The 22862-nt window shown below is 39.2% G+C and overlaps 2 protein-coding genes and 1 pseudogene across 2 annotated transcripts; 2 read left to right on the plus strand and 1 right to left on the minus strand.

Moving 5' to 3' along the window:
* The first annotated feature begins 532 nt into the window (after positions 1–532).
* LOC127231012 (nucleosome assembly protein 1-like 1) lies at positions 533–6208 on the plus strand (annotated as a pseudogene).
* A 3001-nt stretch (positions 6209–9209) lies between these two features.
* Positions 9210–12931, plus strand: LOC127231013 (chromosome-associated kinesin KIF4A-like). Its single transcript, XM_051196391.1, has one exon. It carries the CDS (start codon positions 9239–9241, stop codon positions 12929–12931), a length of 3693 nt encoding a protein of 1230 aa, XP_051052348.1. The 5' UTR covers positions 9210–9238.
* Positions 12932–22222: 9291 nt separating this feature from the next.
* Positions 22223–22711, minus strand: LOC127231040 (cytochrome c, somatic-like). Its single transcript, XM_051196411.1, has one exon. It carries the CDS (start codon positions 22688–22690, stop codon positions 22391–22393), a length of 300 nt encoding a protein of 99 aa, XP_051052368.1. The 5' UTR covers positions 22691–22711; the 3' UTR covers positions 22223–22390.
* Positions 22712–22862: the final 151 nt, after the last annotated feature.

Below are 22862 nucleotides of genomic sequence, written 5' to 3' on the forward strand. Positions count from 1 at the left end.
ATGTTTGCTTAACATGAGCAAAACCCTGGATTCAATCCCAGATACTTTGTAGACCAGGCATAGTGGAGTATACCTATAATCCCAGCACTTGGGAGTTGAAGGAAAATAGATTAGAAATTTAATAGCATCCTTGGCTTCACAACAAGCACCACCCTTCCTATGCCATATAAGAGCCTGTATCAACAACAAAGTTGGACCACCTTGGAGGCAGAGGCAGTGGAATCATGAATTTGTGGACATCAAGGACAATATAGTGAGTTTGAGGCCTGCAGGAGCTAAATAATGAGACTCTGCCCCTGTAGCCCAGGCAGGCCTTGAACTTTCCAAAACCTAGCACCCCCCCCCCCCGCCCCGCCCCAGACCACCAAACACATAAAAACAAACAAGGGCAGCACCGCCACCACCTCCCTCCTCAAACCTGGGCAGATCCCCCACAACTTGTTTGTGGTCAACAGAGTGAATCAGGATTGATGCTGTTGACATCAGAGACTAGGACAGAGCAGGCAAGAAGCTTCAGCCAGCTGCAGTTAGAATGCTTTCTGCGGGGAAACCAGCCACCATGAAAGGGTTTAACAAGTGCCCTGCCAGAAAGGCCACCTGTGGCTGCACAGGTGTAGAGAGCCCTGCTGAGCTCCAGATGACAGCTATCAACAGTTGTCGACATGTGCCTTTCATTAAAGAGCCGTGCAGCTGGCATATCATTGTAATTGCAGGAGAGGCCTCAGCCAGGGACTTCCCAGCTAAGCCTTTCCCATTCCTGACCCATAGAGTCCAAAGTAAATTAAAATGCCTGTTCCAGAGCACTGATGTCGGAGGTAACATACAAGACAATAGGAAGCAGAGTGTGATCTGGATAATTGAGTCTATTGTTTTTGGTTTTTTGAGACAGGGTTTCTCTAAGTAGCCCTGGCTGTACATTGAACTTAACTCTGTAGGCTAGGCTGGCCTCAAACTCTAGAGATCCACCTGCCGCTGTCTCTGGAGTGAGAGGATTAAAGGTGTGTGCCACCACACCAAGGGAGTCTACTTTCAAAGAGGGTAGAAATATATTTTTGCAGGACTGAGTAAGTGGGAGCTGGATATCTATTGTTTGGTGGTACTTGTATATAGCCACACACACATGCAAAATAAAAATAATCATTTTTTAAAAAGAAAAAAAGTACAGTCTTCCTCTTGGCCCTCAGAAATCCCAGGTATGCTGCATGGCTCTGATCCCATGCTTGGGAAACTGAGGCATGAAGATCTATGTCAGTTCAAGGCCTTACTAGTTGACATAGCAAGTTCCAGGTCAGCTGGTCAGCTGGGTCTGCATAGTAAGATACTATCTAAAAAAAAAAAAAAAAAAAAAAAAAAAAAAAAAAAAAAAAAAAAAAAAAAACCCAGACAGACAGAGATCACAGATAGATGGATAGATGGATAGATAGATGAAAGGAAAATAACAGACAGACAGACAGATAGAAAGATTGATTCCAGAAGCAAAAGAGAATGATATAGCCTCTCACCTATCCCTTGAGGCAGTACAGATTAAACTCAGGAAAATGTGAATGCTAGGAAATGCCCACGCCAGCACTAGTTCCTTTTTTAAAAATGTGTTTATTTTATGTGTATGGGTGTTTTGCTTACATCTATGTCTGTAGCCCACCTGCATGCAGTGCCTTTAGAGGCCAGAAGAATGCTTCAGATCTCCTGCAACTGTAGTAACAAACAGCTGTGAGCTGCCACGTGGGCACTAGAAATTGAACTTGGGGCCTCTGTGAAAATAGATAGTGCTCTTAACCTCTGAGCTATCTCTCCAGCCTAGCATTAGTTCCTCTAAAAATCCACAGTGAGAACAATAACATAAGTAAAATATTTGATCTAGTGATAAGTATTTAGGCTTTCAAGGTAAACTAGGAGAGGAATAACATCAAATGCACTTATTTCTAGCACTTTTGAACTTGACACTAACAGTACAAATAAACAAAAGAATTAATGAGCTGTACATTATATGAATTAAAGATTTCCTCCTTGAAATATCCTGTTACCAGTATAAGAGGATATGCTACATACTGGGGCATTATGTTTGTAAAATCATATATTTGATAAAAGATTTTCTGGAATATGTGAAGAATGCCAAGCATTCAATAATGAAAATCAGACCATCCAACCATTGAGAGACACAAAGGGACATTTTACCAAGAAAGATTTTTGCAGGGTATTTGGTCACACTGTGAACCCAGAGACTGCATTATTTACTGGAAAAAAACTGTTTCTAGTTGTGGTGTGGCTCAGCCCTAGCACACACATTAAATCCAAGAGCATTCTGTTTGAATAGTATAAATAGGATTAAATAAAGTCAACCAATGGTCAAGAGGGAGAGCAAGCAACCAGTTAACAAAAAAAAAAAAAAAAAACAAACAAACAAAAAAAACAAACCCAAAAAACAGAGTAAGTATTGAGGTTTAATAAGAATCAGGATAAGATACTTTGCTTTTATACCTCCTTTTTTCCCTTTATACCTCCTTAGTGCTGGATTAAAGGCATGTGATCCCAAGTGCTGAGATCACCTTTGTGTGAGATGTGTCTCTTTAGGACTGGATCAATTTCATGTATCCCAGTGTGACTTTGAACTAACAGAGATCCATCTGCTCATCTCTTGAGTCCTGGGATTAAAGGTATGTGCTACTGCCACCTGCCTCTATGGTTAGCTAGTTTGGCTGCTGGGATTAAAGGTGTGTATCACCATTGCCTGGCTTGTGGCTAGCTTTGCTTTCTGTACTCTCAGGCAAGCTTTAATAAATCATAAATAATATATCACCACACTCCTCCTATCTCAGACTTCCAGGAACTGATACTGCTTTACGTGCTTGCTCCAGAAGAAGTAGAGCCTCCTAGACCCTGTCCTACTACATTTTGCAACTTGTTTTTTTTTTTTTTTTTTAAATACTCAATTTCTGTGAGTTCAGGTCTCTATGATATGTATCCATTTTTTCATTTTAACGAATGTATCTGTATGCTTTTGTTTCTCTCCTTATTTAGAGATAGTTAAGTTATAACCAGTTTTTTTTCTTACTACCAACAATACTGCATTAAAAGGGTTGCTTTAGGGTTTCTATTGCTGTGAAGAGACACTTTTCATAGGTCTAGGTTCAACCCTTATCACTGAAACAAAACAAAAGAAAAAAACCAACCTCCCCAAAACAAACAAACCAAATGAAGAAACCACCTACTAGAATTGTACTTGAGAACAGACATGTCATTTTAAGAAAAGACTGTAGTTAAGCTTCAGATCAAGAGGTAAAAAGTAACTTTATACAGCCGCTGTTCAGAAGACCCCACAGATGACGTAGGTAAATACAATTCTTATATTTTTAATCCTCTGGGAAGACATCTATTAAGCTGGGCATGGTGGCACATGCCTTTAATCCATGCCCTTGGGAGGCTGAGTCAGGAAGATCTCTATGAGTTTGAGGACAGCCTGGTTTACAAAGAGAGTTTCAAGATAGCCAGAGTTGTTACAAAGAGAAATTCTGTTTTGAAATACAAAGAAAATTACCCATATATTATATAATATGAATATATATGTACACCAGACTGCTCCATCAGACTGTTGTCCTGGCCATCTGGGATTTGGCATTGTTTGGTAGTCATCAATATTTGTTCAAACACTATGTGAATTCCATTCTAGTTTATACACTGATATTTACCTCAGACAAGATTCAATATGGTCCTTTCAGGATTATAAGTATTTAATCCTTCATGCATTGTGACCTTTATTATCCATTCTTCTATAGCTTCAGTGTCTAAAAATAAAAGATAAACAACTTTTTATATGTTGTATTGGTAAAATTGGAAGTTATGTGAACACTACCAAAAATGACACCTTTTCCTTTTACAATAATTTTGACTACATCTATGTGTCAAATTTCACACATTTTCCTGCAAACATTTTTTTTTTCTGATAAAATAATGGAAAATAATCATGAAATGATTTTACTACAACAGCAATGTATCTTGATGTTAGTAAATTTAGATCGTGATTTCTTCCCTACAACTACAGTGAGGAAAAAGAAAACCATAACTCTCTGTGAAACAGTATAATATTATTTTAAAATACCTGTTTAAAAAAGGGTGGCAATGCTGAATTTGACCAAATATAAGGGAGAATTAGTAGCATTTCTTATCAAACTAGTCTCCATAAATGAGGCAGAAGGATTGCCTCTAAATATATTCTACAAGCCTGTGTTACCTCTAGTTGGGCTTTTTTCCTACCAACAGCTTCCAAATAATGACATGGAAACTTCTTAGGATTTGTGAGAGCCAAGCGGTGGCACACGCCTTTAATTCCAGCCCTTGGGAGACAGAAGTAGGCCCTGATCTACAGAGTTCCAGGACAGGCTCCAAAGCTGCAGAGAAACCCTGTCTTGAAAAACAAACAAACAAAAAAAGAGTTGATGGCAATTAGTTAAACTGTACAGTTAAACACTAAAAAAAATTAAGACATAAATAATGTTCCTATAGTAGAAGTAAAATGGAATCACAAAAGTAATTAACATAAAACGAAGACAGAAAAAGAGGAAATAGTAAACCCAAAGGTAACTAACAGCTAAGTAAAACTTAATTCCATTTGCAAGATGGTAGATTTAATATAACCAAATAATGTGTTAAGTATAACTGGTCTATCATATCAATTGAAAAACTGAGTTCTCAATGAAACACGAATAGCTGAAAAAAACTTAAAAATGTTCAAAATACTTATGTATCAGCGAAATACAAATTAAATCTACTTTCAGATTTCATCTTAACCCCTGTGAGAATGGCCGAAGCTATAGATACACAACCGAAGAATTAATTGTCAAAATTGTGCCTATGGTAATAATATTTCACTTTACACTAATGGAAGTACAATTTAAAGAGTCTAAATTTTAAGATGAGCGTTTTGAAAAAAAAAAACAAAACATTAAAAAAATCTTTATTAGCCTCTTTTAGCTCCAGCTGCTCGCGGTGCCGCCTCCTGCCCCTTCCCCCCTGCGCCTGAGTCACTGCCATGTCCCAGCCTCTTGGAACAGTATTTGGAGTTCTTAACAAGGTGGCAGACATTGACAACAAAGAACAGTCTGAACTTAATCAAGATTTGGATGACGTTGAAGAAGAAGAAGAAGAAGAAGAAGAAGAAGAAGAAGAAGAAGAAGAAGAAGAAGAAGAAGAAGAAGAAGAAGAAGTGGGTGAAGAAACAAAAGTCAAAGCGCGTCAGCTGACTGTTGAGATGATGCAAACCCCTGGGATCCTTCTAAGCCCTTCAGGAAAGACTGGATGCTCTGGTAGCCACACCAACAGGATACATTGAAAGCCTGCCTGAAGTAATCAAAAGACAGGTGAACGCCCTCAAAAACCTTCAAGTTAAATGTGCATAGGTAGAAGCCAAGTTCTACAAGGAAGTTCATGGTCTTGAAAGGAAGTATGCTGTTCTCTACCAGCCTTTATTTGATAAGCGGTTTGAGATCATTAATGCAATTTACGAACCTACAGAAGAATAATGTGAATGGAAACAAGATGAGGAGGAAGAAATTTCGGAGGAACTGAAAGAAAAGTCCAAGGCTGAAGACGAGAAAACGGATGAAGAAAAAGAAGACCCTAAGGGATCCATGTGTTTTGGTTGACAGTTTTTAAGAATGTTGATTTGCTCAGTGATAGGGTTCAGGAACACGATGAACCTATTCTGAAGCACTTGAAAGATATTAAAGGGAAGTTCTGAGATGCTGGCCAGCCTATGTGTTTTATCTTAGAATTTCACCAATGGATATTTCACTAAGGGAGTGTTAACAAAGACGTACAGGATGAGGTCAGATGATTCTGTTCCCTTTTCTTTTGACGGAGCAGAAATTATGGGTTGTGCAGGTTGCCAGATAGATTGGAAAAAAAGAATGAATGTTACTTGGAAAACCATCAAAATGAGGCAGAAACACATGGGATGTGGGACAGTTCCTTGTACTGTGACTAAATCAGTTTCCAGTGATCCTTTCTTTAATGTTTTTGCCCCTCCTGAAGTTCCTGAGATTGGAGATCTGGAGATGATGCCGAAGCCGTACTGGCTACAGACTTTGAAACTGGTCACTTTTTCCGGGAGCAGATAATCCCAAGATCAGCGTTTTACTTTATTGGAGAGGCTATTGAGGGTGAGGATGGTGATTATGAAGAAGGTGAAGAAGCAGGGTGTCTGTGGCCTTGAGGACAGCCTACCCTGTAATAGCCTAAATGCGACATTTACTCACAGCTTTATGTTTTGTGTTTCCTTGGTAGACTCAGTAAGTCTTTAAAGGAGAGGAAATTACTATTGGAAAGGCCAATCTGTTCTGCCTAGCATCCTAACTCTAGCTCTGTCAGGCCTGTTGGATGCAGAGCTCTCTTTAGTGCATGTCACTGACGCTGCAATTTGGTTCTTCCGGAATGTTTCTTCATGTACCTATTGGAACATAAGTATGGAAATCTGCTTTTGAACCGATTGTTTGCTGTAGCTGTTTCTTTCCTCAAGAACCAAAATTGTTTTCAGCTGGTTGAAGTCAGCTGCTAATGCTTCCATTATGCTAGGGGACGCAGGGCTGACACGTCGGAGAAAGGAAAACTGTGGTTAAGAATTTCCAGTAAGATCAAACCTAGTAACTGAGATTAAGGGAGTCTTCTATTTCAGATGATATAATTATAACAGAAGTCAACTCATGGTTATTAGTTATAGTAGTAAGATGAACAAACCCTAGGGTTTTTTTTTTCCAGAAGAAGTTAATCTGATAGTATTTAAATGTACTTTGAAAATTAACCTCCATTAATTAAATATCTTTTCTTTGTGGCAGGGCCTACCTTCTGCTTTCCTGGAAAGGATGATATTACATCATTTGAACCTATTTTGAGTTTTTCTCTTGTTTGTTTGCTTTTGTTTTATAGCCTAAAATAAAAATGTCATACAGTTTTAGCCTTCCACCCCCCCAAAAAAAAAAAACCCAAAACATCTCCATTAGTTCAGGCTTGGAGGCTTGCACATAATATGGCTGTATGTGGTCAACCTTGGATTTCAATCTTTGATTTCTATCTTGTTTGAAGCAGGGTATCTGTTTTGATATTTTGTAGGGCAGAGACATCTCGGGATTCTCATGGCTCTGCCTCCATCTCTCCATAGGAACACTGGATTACATGTGCACACAACAAAGAGGAGCTTACATGGCTCCTGGGGATGTGACCTCAGCTCCTCTATGCACGTTACGCACAGTCAAGTTTTAGAAGACGAACAAACGGTAGAGATGGTATGGTTCATGTCATCTCTCACAGCTACAGCTTCTGTCTTTATGTTGACCTTTCCTTATCTGTCACTCTTCCTCTCCCCACCCATCTTCATTCAGTAGGGCATGCTATTACCCCATAACTAGAAAGGCCGGTATGTGCATGTCATATACCGTTCTCCCAGTGTTCCTTTGCCTGCATATTTTATTGGCACGCAAGTGAATGTCTGACCAACAATGAGCAAACTGATGATGGTCTCCTGAGAATCTAGAATTGGCTGGCCTCCAGGAAAATATATATAAAAATTCAAAACTACTAAATTAGCTTTAGAAAGCCAGTCTTCAGAGAAAGGAAATAAATTCTAGAAAGCATAAAATCTTAAACAAGACTGGATGAAAGTATTCCCTGGGTTTTTGATTGCTTCTCATTTTTATTTATATGTTTTTTTTCTGTAACCTGGCTGCATTTTTGTCATTGATTTCTATAAACTAAAATTATTTAGCTGGGTGTGGTGGATTTTGCTGTCAATTCTAGCCCTCAGAGGGCAGATGGAGGCAGATCTCTGTAAACTCCAGGTCAGCCAGGGCTACATAGTGAGATAATGTCTGTAAAAAATAAGCAAATAAATGAATGAAATACATTTAAAAAGGAAAATACAATGAAATGGCGCCTTACTGGAGAGCGTAGAGAGAAGGCAATGCAGAGGAGAAGGAAGGAGGAGGTATAACACGGAGGGTGTTTGGGATAGCCATAGGGAATCATATTATTTTACATCTGCCTGAATTACATATCATATACAGAAGTATATGTGTACACAACATGCACATACACATAGGATAAATGAAGTTACTCTATTTTGGGTGCTCAAGTTTCCCACACAAGCCATAGACTAACAATAAGTTCAGAGCCAGTCATGAGAAACTTCCTCTTGAGTTTTTCGGTCAGGGGAGTCCAACCAACTCTCAAAACAATATAGGCTATTACAGTTGCCTTTGGTTGTCTCTCAGAATTTGAAGGTAAGTCCCTGTTTCTGAAGACACCACATACTTAGTAATAAGACTTGGAGTAACGAATCCAAGTGATTTTAGAATGTTCCAAATTCTGAAAGAAAATTAGGCCATCAAGAAATGGTATATCTGGCAAAACTATCTTTCTAAATTTAGGTGACTAATAGGTATCCTGTAGAACAATATTTTTTTAGTAAAATTGTAAAATAAAAGTATACAAAAAATGAAATGTTGGGAGTGGGTTTCAAAGAACAAACATGAAAGGTAACTCTTGATGACCTCATGACATTGTTGGCAGAAGTCAAAGAAGACCTAAATAAATGGAGAGATCTCACAGTCATCACTTGGAAACTCTACATTAGTAAAATGACAATGTTAACAAAATTTATTTACATATTGAACACAATCTCAGCAGGCTATTATGTAGTCACTGGTAAGGTTATCCTAAAACTAAGGAAACCGAAGTGTCTCAGACTAGGATAAAAGCAGTCAACTGAAGAAAAGTAAATTGAGACTTCTTCAAAATTTATCACAATGCCACGCTATCAAGACAACATGGTATTAACATAAAGGTTAGGAACACAGATCCAAGCACTGCTATAGATTTCAACACAGTACTAAAATAATTCCAGCAGGAAAGAAACAGAAAAAGAAAGGAAGGAAGGAAGGGAGGGAGGGAGGAAGGAAGGAAGGAAGGAGGAAAGAAAGAAAGAAAGTAAGAGAGAAAGAAAGAAAGAAAGAAAGAAAGAAAGAAAGAAAGAAAGAAAAAAGGAAGAAAGAAAAAAAACAATCAATGCAAGGTGCTGGAGTGCACGCAAAACAGCATCTGTGGCAGTCTCGGCCTCCGCCCACTGGCTGCCTGCTCTCTGATTGGCTGGCGCTTCTGAGGCGGTCAGGAAACAGCAGTTAAAACTCCAGTTGGGAGGGGCCAGGAGACAAAGGGAAGGGCGATTGGCTTGAGCAGACGGTGGACTAGGATCATGAAGGAAGAGGTGAAGGGAATCCCTGTGAGAGTGGCTTTGCGTTGCCGCCCTCTGGTCCCTAAGGAGATTGGCGAGGGCTGTCAGATGTGCCTGTCCTTCGTGCCTGGGAAGCCTCAGGTGGTGATTGGTACCGATAAATCCTTTACCTACGATTATGTGTTTGACCCCTCCACTGAACAGGAGGAGGTCTTCAACACAGCAGTAGCACCACTCATTAAAGGTGTATTTAAAGGTTACAATGCCACTGTCCTGGCTTATGGACAGACTGGCTCTGGAAAAACCTACTCTATGGGAGGTGCGTATAGTGCAGATCAAGGCAATGAACAGACCATCGGGGTCATTCCTAGGGTGATACAACTTCTTTTCAAAGAAATTGAAGAAGAGAGAGACTCTGAGTTTACACTGAGCGTGTCTTACTTGGAGATTTACAATGAAGAAATTCTGGATCTTCTATGCTCACCTTATGAGAAAGCTTCTCAAATACATATAAGGGAGGATCCCAAGGAAGGAATAAAGATTGTGGGACTCATTGAGAGGACGGTTTCAGCTGCCTCTGACATGGTTTCCTGTCTGGAGCAGGGAAACAACTCTAGGACTGTAGCTGCCACAGCTATGAATTCACAGTCTTCCCGGTCCCATGCCATCTTCACGATTTCCATAAGGCAAAGGAAGAAAACTGACAAGGACAGCAGCTTTCACGCCAAGCTGTGTCTTGTAGATCTTGCTGGATCAGAAAGACAGAAGAAAACCAAGGCCGAAGGCGACCGCCTGAAAGAAGGTATTCATATTAACCAAGGACTCCTATGCTTGGGAAATGTAATCAGTGCTCTTGGGGATGGCAAAAAGGGTGGCTTTGTGCCCTACAGAGATTCCAGGTTAACTCGCCTGCTTCAAGATTCTCTGGGAGGCAACAGCCACACACTTATGATCGCCTGTGTGAGTCCTGCTGACTCCAGTTTAGAGGAAACATTAAATACCTTACGCTATGCTGACAGAGCCAGAAAAATCAAGAACAAACCTGTTATTAATACTGATCCCCAGACAGCTGAACTTAATCATCTGAAGCACCAGGTTAAACATCTTCAGGTCTTGTTGCTACAGACCCGTGGAGGTAGCCTGCCGGGATCCACAAGTCTAGAACCATCTGAGACTCTCCAATCTCTGATGGAGAAGAATCAGTCCCTGGTAGAAGAGAATGAAAAATTAACCCATGCTCTGAGCGAGGCAGCTGGTCAGACAGCCCAGATGTTGGAAAGGATCCTTACAACAGAACAAGCAAATGAAAAAATTAACACCAAGCTGCAAGAGCTCAGGCATCATGAAGGCTGCAAACTGGATCTTCAAAGGCTAATGGAGACTTTGGAAGATCAGGAACTAATAGAAGATGTAGAGATAATTCGTAGTCTGCAACAAGTGATTATTCATCTATCAGATGAAACCTTTGCTTTCTTAGCTGCAGCCACTGAATCAGCAATGGAAGTAGACACTCAAGTGGTCCTCAGTCCGGAGACTAGTAGGTCTTGTGATGCTTTCACCGCACAGCATGCTCTGCGTCAAGCAAAGATGGCTAAGGAACTCACTGAGTTGAATGAAGCCCTTGCACTGAAAGAGGCCCTAGCTAGGAAGATAACTTTCAGTGGTGGCCAGCTACAGCCCATTCAATGCCAATATGAGGCTAACATCAGAAGTCTAAAGTCAGAAGTTAACAGTCTGCAGAAGGACAAGGAACAATTGCTTCTGGAACTTCAGAAGGCCAAGAAGGATGCCAACCAAGCCAAGTTGAGCGAGCACCGTCGCAAATGTCTCCAAGAGTTGGAGGCTCAAATAGCTGATCTGAAGAAGAAACTAAATGAACAGTCCAAGCTTCTGAAGCTGAAAGAGTCCACAGAGAGTACTGTCTCCAAACTGACTCTGGAGATACAGACGATGAAAACCCAGCGAGTACAGTTAATGCGTCGGATGAAGGAAGATGCTGAGAAGTCTAGACAGTGGAAGCAGCAAAAGGACAAAGAAGTGATCCAGTTAAAAGAACGAGACCGGAAAAGGCGATACGAGCTGCTTAAACTGGAAAGAGACTTCCAGAAACAGTCCAGTGTGCTCAGGCGTAAAACTGAAGAGGTAGCAGCTGCCAACAAGCGTCTCAGGGATGCCCTCCAAAAGCAACGGGAAGCCACAGAAAAGCGGAAAGAAACTCAGAGCCGTGGAATAGAAGGCACAGAAGCACGAGTGAAGAGCTGGCTTAGAAATAAAGTTGAAGTTATGATCAGCACTGAGGAAGTCAAACGCCATCTGAATGACCTCCTGGAAGAGCGAAAGATCCTGGCCATGGATGTGGCTCAACTTAAAGAAAACAAGGAACATGGCAAGAAGCCACCCCCTAAGCTCCAGAGGAGAGAATCTGCTAGTGATGAAGTGTGTGGTCATGTTCCAGAGCCAGAGAATTCTATTACAAAGCAGATAGAAAGCTTAGAGTCTGAAATGGAACTCAGGAGCGCTCAGATTGCAGACCTACAGCAAAAGCTCCTGGATGCAGAAAGCGAAGACAGGTCAAAGCAACACTGGGAGAATATCACTACCGTTCTGGAGGCCAAATGTGCCCTAAAATATTTGGTTGGAGAGCTGGTCTCAACTAAACTATGTGTCAGTGAGCTTGAAAGCAACCTGAAACAGAGTCAGGCCAGCTGTTCCAAAATGCAGATGATGCTGTTTGAGGAGCAGAGTCATCTTGTTGTGGTAGAGACAGAGTTGAAAGCTGAGTTGCTCAAGGTGGAGCAAAAGCACCAAGAGAAGGTGCTCTACCTTCTCAGTCAGCTGCAGCAAAGGCAAACAGCAGAGGAGCCACCAGAGGTGTCGATCTGTGGAAAGGAACAGCAGCTGCTGGGCACATTGCAGTATCAGGATGAACAGTTTAGGAGGATGCAAGAAGTGTGTGAGCAAAACCAGCAGCTTCTCCAAGAGAATGAAACCATCACACAGAAACTGACCCTCCTTCAAGGAGCCAATGGCCAGAAACTTCATCTTCACAGGGATGGCCTTCAATCTCCAGATTCTTCCTTTGAATACATCCCACCTCTGCCCAAACCACCCCGTGTTAGAGACAAGTTTCTGGATCAGAGCATGGACATTGAGGATGTGGAGTATCACTCAGAGAATTCTGCAAATGAGTCTGAAGATAGTGATGCAGATGATGAGGAGTGGAAACCAAGGAAACTGGCTAAAGTGCCCAGGAAGACCATCCAAGGGTGTTCCTGCAGGGGCTGGTGTAAGGACAAACACTGTGGGTGCAGGAAACAAGGGGTGGACTGCACTGTGGCCTGTGGCTGTGACCGCACAAAGTGCCGGAATCGCCAGCAAGAACAAGGTAGCTTGGGTACTGTTGAGTGGAACCAGGATTCTGAAGGCTCCTTCAAACTGGAGGATCCTACAGAGGTGACCCCAGGACAGAACTTCTTCAAGCCTGTCTGTGCCACTCCCAATACCAAGATCCTGAAAGAGATGTGTGATATGGATCAGGTTCTGTTAAGGAAGACTGCTCTTGAAGTTTCCTCAGAGCTCCCAGACATTAAACACAGAGCAACAGAATCCCAGGAAATCAAGGCCACAGGGAAGAAGAAGAAACGAGCTCTGGCCAGCAACAGCAGCTTCTTCTCTGGCTGTTCTCCAACTACAGGAGAGACACTAAGAATGTAGTAAGCTCAGGTCTTCTCTTCTGCCCTGGCAGACATTTCCAAGGTACAGCAGGAGGGAGGATCGTTTTCTAATGACTTCTCTGGATTTTTGCTTTCTGGCTATTGAATAAAAGAGAAACAGTGTTACCATAAGAAAGATGGCCATTGTTGAGTGTTGGCCCTTTGGCTTCAGACTGACACCCAGGACCAGTATTGTTTTATGCAGAATGGAAGCCATCTACAGAAGACCCAGGGACCCTTCAGGAACCAATCCCCAGGTCAATGCAGCTCTTTCTTTGTGATCAGCCAATGCTGTCTGCTCACAGAAGTGAGGCTGAGGCCTTCCTCTCTTGAGACTGTCTCAGCTTGAAGGAGAAGCCTGGACTAGACGCTGGGCTCAACTCCTTCACCCCACCTCAGGAATTGGGCTGGGATCATTCCTGTCCCAACTGTGTCTGTGTTTTAAACATTTTACCAGCCCCCCAATTGTTTTCATGTTTAAATGCTAAATAATCAATCCTAGCTATTCCAAAAATGACTATAGACTCTTATGTACTGTAGTGTACAAAAGTGGATGACAAAGTTGTTCATAGTATAGAAATACAGTGAAAAGTATAGATACCTGAAGAAAGATAAGGGCAAACCTGTAAGATCTTGGGTCAGGCAACATTTTTTGTACATATGTCACAAAATGCACAAGTAACAAAACTGAAATATCCCCCAAAGATAAAACCTTATATGTGTTGGATGATGTGAAAATATAAATCATAGAGTAGATGAAATATTAGCAACTTATGTATGTCATAGGAAACCTGTACCTGGAAAATATAAACAGCATGTATAAATTATAAAAGAGCCCATGTACAGCGGACAAGGACTCAGAAGAGTCATTTCCCCTAAGAAGATATTCAAATGACAAATAAGCACAAGGGGGAGGTAGGAAGCATTAAAGGCATGCAAAGCAAAACCATGATGCGGTAGCATTTTATATATACTAGGAGATTATCACAACCATTGCTGAGGGTGTAGATGAATGTGACTCAGAAGTAGGAAAAGAGTCCTACCACTTAAAAAAAAAAAAAGCAGTTCCTCACTCTATCACCCAACTATTCCATTCCTGGCCACGTAACCCAAATAAACAAAAACCCATTTCCACAAGAAGAACCATATATGCAGCAGCATCACTTATTAGAGCAACAGATAGAAACAAGTCCACCATTCATCTTCTGGTGGATAAACAAAATGTGCAATGTCTACAACAGAGTTTTACCTGCTCATAAAAAAAACAAAGCATTGACATTTCCCTTGCTATGCTGGAGCTTGAGCACATTATGAAAGCTGAAGGAGGCAGCTACAGACACTATGCATTGTATCTTGTTTATATGGCCTTGAAGAATTAGAGTCTTTGGAGAGGGAGGGAGAGCACAGGTACAACAGTGGTTGCTTGGGGTGGGAGAATCTGGAAGGAGACTGGGGAGTGACTGTTAATGACTTCATGGTGTCCTTCAAGATAATGAAATGTTCTGGAATTGTTTGCTAGTGATCGTGCATGACTCCGCCTTCACTAAAAACCAATGAAATATATACTTTCAGAGGGTGAGTTGAATGGAATGTGAATTTATCTTGATAAATTTGTTTAAAATTAATGTGTAATTTTACAGACGTTGGGATTAACTCCAGTTCACTGCCACTGACAAGTGCTAGAAGAAATTGTAGTCAAAAGAAGTGAAAGGAATAATTAATTGCTTCAAATGCATTTCTTCTAACTTATTTCATAGGGGCTACAGAGAAAGGGTCTGCTCTGTATTCTAGGTTGTCTCCTTGAATTTATAGCAATCCTCATGTCTCTACCTCCCAAATGCTAGAATTATTGGCATGTAGCATTATGTGTGATGATATATTGTTTGTGATTTATTAAAGCTTGCCTGAGGGTACAGAAAGAAAAGCCAGCCACAAGCTATAGAGGTCAGGCAGTGGTGATGCACACCTTTAATCCCAGCAGCCATATAAATTAGCTACAGAAACTGAGTAGTGGTGGCACACACCTGTAATCCTAGGGCTCAGGATTAAGAGGTAGACAGATCTGTGTTAGTTCAAGGCCACACTGACTTCACAAATTGATCCAGTCCTAAAAGAAACAACTCACACAAAGGTAATTTCAGCACCTAGAATCTCACAACTTTAATCCCAGAATTTAGGACATAGATACAGGATTGTTATGGCTATGGGGAGAAAGGAATATGAGGAGGGGGAGAAAGGATCTGAGAGCCTTTGGCCTCTGAGGATTCGTGAAGACAGGATTGCCATTTCAGCTGGGTAAAGGTAAGGTCTACCAGTTTGGATGATTTACTTTTCTGATCTTTTGCTTCAAGGTTAACCCCAATATCAGTCTTCAGGACTTTTATTAATCATGTTACATACTGGTGCCCAATGCAGACCTATGAATTCATTAAAAAGCCTCTTTGAGGCTACCAGCCCAGGCCCCAGCCTGAGCTGCTGCTGGCTCTCCTGCTTGAGTCCCTCCTGCCTGAGTCTCTGTCCAACCAGCTAGGTTTTCTTCTCAAATCTTTGAGCACGTGTGGGATGTTTTGGTTGTAGCTTTTCTAAATAGTCTTCAGCTGTCACCCACACTTGGGAGGCTTTCAGGCTTTTCCTAGAGCCCATCTCCTCTGGCTAATACTCTGGCCACAAGCTAGTTTCCTGATTCAGATGTGCTAAGCCTCACAGTTCACTGACATTTTAGGCAGATTTGGTAAGTCTATTGGGAATTATTAAAGGAAGGAATTAGTTAAAAGAGTTTTTTTTTAAATCTAAATCACACTAAAAATTGGAAAACACTATTAGAATGGATAGAATTAGGTCTCTGTGTGATTAAATAATGGATGAATTAAAAATGGAACAAATAATCAAGCAGGACTGACATATTGTCAACTATCATTTTGATAATCTTTGTTGTGAGTTTGATAATTCTTGCTTTGAGTCTAGAAAAGTTGGTTGGTATGAGTGCTAAGTTGCAGGCCTTAGAAAAATGTATTAAAGCAGATTATGGAGATAGTCAAACCCAGACTGAGGAATTACATGGGGAGACAAGTTCACTATTGCATTTTCAGGTTAAAAAGGAACACTCTAAGGTCTTAAGAAAACCTACTTTAATGTATCCAGTAATCTTATAGGAAGTGCCAAATGAAAGTTATTATAAGAGGTTCTTAAAAGCCTCTGACAATGTTAGATTTAGGAAAATTCAAGGAAGCTGTATGACATGCATTCACCATTTGTGAAGCAGAAGATAAACACATAATCAGTTTGAAATAGAGTTATCCCTATAGATCGAATAGATTTGATTAAAGCTGTCCTAGATCCTGGAGCACAATTACAATGGGTTTCTGGGTTCAGAGAAAAGGCTAAGAATATTGAACAAAAGGCTAAAGTAAGAGGTATGGATAGTTCCCAAGATCAAATTCTTGGAGAAGGAGATTATGCTACTTTAGAAAGGTAATGTTTATATGATGGTCACCTCTTGGGTTTATGCTGTGCAGCAGCTTTGAATGCTTGGGAAAGAACTGGAGAAGCAGGAAAGAAAATTAAATCATTTACAAAAGCTACCCAGGGCCCAAAGAAAGGATTCACAGATTTCTTACAAAGACTATCATCAGCAGTAAGTAGAATATCAGATCCAGAAGCTAGAAAAATTATAATTGAAACTATGTATTTTGAAAATGCTAATCCCCAATGTAAAAGGATAATTGGGCCTTTAAATGTAAGGTCAGAACATCTGGAAGATTGGATCTGAGATATAATTAACATTAAAACTCATAACCATGATGATGACACATGGATAGAAGATGTGATTTTAAGAGTTTTAAAGAAAAATCAAATGTCAAATATTTTAATTGTGGAAGACAAGGTCACCTGAAAAGGGATGACAATTGTTTTTATAAATATAATCCAAACAGAACACCCCTCCCTTCTGGACTATGCAGAAAGTGTGGCAAAGACAGGCACTGGACAAAGGGATGTAGGTCAAGAAGAGATTATCAGGGTAATATTTGCATTCCAGAAATGCCTTGAAGGGCCTCTCAAAAGGCCCTATGCCACATTCAGTTCAGTCTTTTCCTGCCACCCTGGAGGAAACACCTTCCCAGAACAATTGAAGATCCTAATGCTTACTTTAAGAAATCATACTGCTCTGGATGATAAAAGAGCTATAAAAGAGAGAACAAAAAAGTCATGAAAAATAAAGTGAGTATACTGTCAAACTTTGGGATCTTAATCCCTATGGAAGGATGCTCTCTCAGCCTAGATACACAAGGGAGGGCCTAGGTCCTGCCCAAGATGATGTGACAGACTTTGATGATTCCCCTGGGAAGTAGATGGGGGGTGGGATGGGGGTTGGTGGGGGGCATGGGAGGACAGAAGGGAGAGGGAACTGGGATAGGTATGTAAAATAATATTGTTTTTAATTTAAATTAAATTATTAAAAAACTCTAAATGAGCAGAGACTGAAATTAAAAGTGTGAATAAATGATGCTATCATTGAAGGTATGGTAGACACAGGTGCAGAAATAAAATTATATGACAAAAATCTTGGCATCCAAATTGGCCTCATCAGGAGGTAAATTCAACTTTTAGGGATTGGAATTTTATATCAGTTACAACAGAGCATGAGATGGGATATTAAAGGCATATGTTGCTAATATTGCAATGAATTTGTGGAGACATGTTTAATTACAACAATGAAATACTCAAGATAAACGTTCTCCCAATCTTAGAAACAAAACATAAATTATCATATGATTCTGGAAAATTTATAAGAAGTTATAAAGAACAATTACTGACCATTCAGGTAGTGCAAGAACAGGACACAACAACGGCTAATCTTCGAAAGATACCAACAGCCCTACCTTTAAAATGACTGACAGACAAACCTGTATCGGTTGCATGATGGCCTTTAACAACAGAGAAACTGAAGGCTTTAGGGAAGCTGGTACAGGAGCAAAATGCTCAGCATATTGAGGAATCAACCAGCCCTTGTAATTCTCCTGTATTTGTTATTAAAAGAAAATATGGAAAATGGATAATGATTTAAGAGCTGTTAATAAGTTGGTTCTGCCAATTGGTTCCCTACAGTCTGGACAGTTCATTTGCCTTCTCTATTGCCTAAAGGATGGCCTCTCATAGTTATTGATTAAAAGGTTGTTTCTTCACTATATCTTTTCAAGAAAAAGACAGAAAATTTGCCTTCACAGGGCCTGTTTATAATTCTCAGCCTGTTAAGAGATATCAATGGAAGGTTCTCCCACAGGGAATGTTAGACAGCCCCACCGTATGCCAATATTTTGTAAGGCAGCTGTTGGAAATAATATGTAAGCAGTTTCCTTATCTCTAATTTACCACAACATGGATGACCTTTTATTATCTGAATCAATATAGATAATTTAGAAAGAATGTTTGAAGAAATAAAGAAAAATTTTCCTTGTTGGGGATTACAAATTGCTCCAGAAAAAATACAATGAGGAAATTCTGTTAATTACTGGGTTATAAAATAGGTTTTCAAAAAATTAGATGCCAAATGGTACAAATTAGGTGAGATTGATTGCAGATTCTAATGATTTCCAAAGATTTCTAGCAGACATTACCCATCTACAGAATATTATTGGTATAAAACCTGATCAACTGATTCATTTAAATAAAATCTTACATGATAATAAAGACTTGAATACTCCCAGGGAATCAACACCTGAGCTGAGAGAGAATTGGCTTTGGTGGAAGAGGAATTACAGATTGCACATGTGCATTTTGTGGATCCAAAGCTTAACTGCATTCTAGTCATGTTGCCCTCTAAGCATCCCTACAGGAATTTTAATGCAAAGGGAAGATGTTATCATAGAATGGATCTTTTTATCACATAAACCAGGTAAAAATATTAAAAACCTTTGTTTTTAATCTGAGTTGACTCTAAAAGGAATTGAGACTTTGTAAATTAGCAGGAATAGGTCCAGCAGAAATTGTAGTACTTTCTACTAATGATGAAATTGACAAATTATGGGTAGACAAGTGAACCCTGGCAAGGACATTGCAATAATTTTTTGGGAGAGGTTAACAACAATTAACCCAAAAGGAAGAGAGTTCAACTGACAAAGAGAACTTACTGGATCCTTCCTTGCATTATAAGGGAAATACCAATAACTAGAGCCCCTACATTTTATACTGATGCAAATAAATCAAGAAATTTAAGTAAACTGGATCTAAGTCCTTATAATTCTGTCCAAAAGTCAGAATTATGTGCTGTTCTCATGTTAATGGCTCATAAAGAAACTCTACACATAGTTACTGATTCACAATATGCAGGAAGTATTGTTTTACATATTGAAATTGCTGAATTTATTCAAGATGATACAGAATTAAATTTATTATTTATTCAGTTATAAGACACGACACAATCAGGAATAGGAATGAATATATATATATATATTTCACTTCTGATCTAATATGGTTTTGCCAGGCCCTCTAGCACAAGGTAATGATGAAATTGATCAACAATTTATAGGAAATGTGCTAAAGGTCTTGGAATTTTATAAAAAATAGCATGCCAATAGCAAAGGTTTGAAAAATATTTTTTTATCACATGGCAACAAGCCAAGGAAATTATAAGGAATGACCTATTTGTTCTTTATATTATCAAACTCCACTACCTGCAGGAAGTAATCCAAAGGGTACTCAAAGGAGTTAAATCTATGTTTCATTCTGTAGAATTTGGAAAATTAAAATATGTATACCACACCATTGATACCTATTCAGGTTTTTAATGGGCAACTGGTTTGCGATCAGAAAAGGTTGATTTGGTAATTACACCTGCACAAATAAAGACAGACAATGCTCCAGCATATATCTCTAAGAAAATTAGTTTATAATATAAAGCATATTATAGGTGTATCACACAATCTTACAGGGCAGGTGGTTATAGAAAGATAAAATTGAACTTTAAAGGATATGCTAAATAAACAGAAAGGGATAATAAAGAAACCCTAAAATAGAATGCATAGTGCTTTATTAACTTTGAATTTTTTGAATGAGAAAGCAGCAACAGCTGCAGAGAGACATTGGATAGTAGAAAAAACTATGGAATTAAATCAGCCGATATACTTCAAAGATGCGTTGACCTCTGAATGGAAACCAGGCATGTGTTACATTTGGGAAGTGGTTTTGCTTTTTATTTCCACAGGTGAAGAAAAGCTATGGATACCATTAAAATGATAAAGATTTGATATGAATAAGACACCTCTAAATTAGAAGAGATGATAGTTCATCAAGCAGCATGGCCATTTAATAAAAAACTAGTCTATAAAACTAACACATGTTTTTCATTTGATCAGATATAAGTTGCCAAAGGAGAACCTTCCCAAAATTTAGTGTTGGGGAAGGGTTTTATTTTTGTCTTTTCAAGAGAATATCCAGCTAAGGAATCTGTAGACCAATGGCCAATTGAAGAAAAGGGACAAATAATCTAGAAAAACTGTCTCAAGGAAAGGAGTAAATTGACCTATCGGTATATCATATTTCCACAGGATAAATGTCCATAAATCTTCACAAATGTTTATTTCTGCTTTTCTCTACAGACATATAATGCAAATGGTTTGTTTTTTTAAAATTATGTATCCAGTGTTCTGTCTGCATGTGCCCCTGTAGGCCAGAAGAGGGCACCAGATCTCATTATAGATGGTTATGAGTCACCATGTGGTTGTTGGGAATTGAACTCAGGACCTCTGGAAGAGCAGTCAGTCCTTTTAACCTCTGAGACTCCTCACCAGCCCCAAATGGTTCTTTTGTAGTCCCAGTCCAATTAAAGATTAAAGCTGGCTTTGGAGTTGGAGTGTGGCTTTCTCCTTCTCTAAACCCAAGCATGCTCATTAAAAAAAAAAAAAAAAAATCTCTGTCTCATGTCAGAAGAACCACCTGATGCAGAATAGAAGAAAAATAAATATTGAAGGACTATTATACTGCCACTAATCTCTTAATCCTTTGGTTTCATATTGACTTTTAATAGCTTTTCTTTAAGCATAAATATGTTTATATAAAAATTTATAAGATTAATACATATGCATTTTAATGTTTTTGTCATGATATAGGGTACTAACTAATTCTAGAAAAAGGTTGTCTCTACCTTCCTGTCTGTGATTTCAGATATGAGTCCCTACCAGTTTTCTGTAGTGGACCATGACCATGCCTAACAACGACATTTGAAGTCTCCAAAAGGAGGATGGGGCTCCATAATGACAATTTTACCAGGACTATGACAACACGATTAAGCTGAAAAACACCAACTAAAGACCATCTTTGGACTACAAACTGCTCAGAACAATTTTGAGGTGACAAGTTGAGATGATCCAGCCTCACAGACTACTCTAGCCATGACATGAGACAAGCCCTGCACTTTCCCATTATGCTTAGACTGGACAAAAATGATACAGTTTGACAGTTAACCCAAATTTTTCTTTTCAGGATCCCCTAAAGATTGCCCCCAGGCAGCCAGAAGTAATACAACACCCACACTCCCAAAAGCTGGTCACTCACTGGGTTATGGATACTTGTCATTGTTTACTCAGTTACTATATATTCCTTCTTGGGTCTCTGAGGGAGTTGAACACTAGATAATACAGTTACATTTTTCATTGTTTACCATAAAAGACATTCACTAAAGATATATAAAGTGTAAAAGGTTGAGAGACATTAAAAGATAATTTGATAACTAAAATTAGAATAGAAAATAAATTAGATACAAGACTTTGGACTCACCAAGATAAATTAGATAATGAAGTATTTTCTTTGAATTTGTCAAATGCAAATGGACTAGACATTGTTGTTGAACTTATTGCCTGTATATATTGCATATACTTACTGTATATAGTTTTCTTTCTTTTTTTAATGCTAAATACTCTTTATTTGATATTATATATAGACCACAGTAAGTGCCTTTCAGTGGTAGAAAGCAGCAGCATCCTTTGACTTAGGGAATTTTAATTAAAATGACATCAAGTAAGGAATAGACAGTTACTTCCTGATGTTTAGCTATCACCTGTAACAGACCAGTGAATACAAACTGAAACACAGGCGAGTCTTCTCATTTCTGAGACAGTAACAGAATTTCCCCAATGTTTAAACATGCTCAGCTGCCCGGATATATAAATTTAAGTATAAAGCCATTCAATAATAGGTTTGAAATGACACCTCCATCTTTGTGGAAAGTATAACTTTAATAATTAAGTCCAACCCTATCTTGAGAGGGAGAGCAATGATAATATTTATGCAACTGGAATTGTTATTTTAAAAAAGATCATACCCATTTTACTACAGGTCAGTTTTACTTAAATCAGGACTGCCCAACAAAAACATCATTAGCCATTCATGATTTGGGGTATGAATTAAGTTATAGTACACATTAAAAGTCATGAGACATTTGTTTGTAATAAATAAGGCAGTGGGGTTACTCATTAGTAGCCTTTTTAAGATAAGCTATTAGGTCCACCCTCTCTCCCTTCTTCTTAATTCCAGTGAAGATCAATTTTGTTCCAGGGATGTACTTTTTGGGATTCTCCAAATACTTCATCAGGGTATCCTCTCCCCAGGTGATAACTTTGTTCTTGTTGGCATCTGTGTATGAGAGTCCAGCAGCTTGACCTGTCTTCCTCTCAAACAGACCAAGGAGATTTGGTCCCTTTTCCACGGTGTGGCACTGGGCACACTTCTGAACAAAAATCTTCTTGCCTTTCTCAGCATCACCCATTTTTAATTTGCTCTCAGCCGATCAACACCACAATCACTGCCACCAGCTCTCTGTACATAGTTTTCTTATGTTAGTTGTAGCCTTCTTTTTGTATTAGACAAAAAAGGGAACTTTGGTGATACATTATTTATGATTTATTAAAGTTTGCCTGAGGATTCATAAGGCAAAGTCT

This window comes from Phodopus roborovskii, unplaced genomic scaffold (genome assembly GCF_943737965.1).
Source record: "Phodopus roborovskii unplaced genomic scaffold, PHOROB, whole genome shotgun sequence".
Classification (NCBI taxonomy): Eukaryota; Metazoa; Chordata; class Mammalia; order Rodentia; family Cricetidae; genus Phodopus; species Phodopus roborovskii.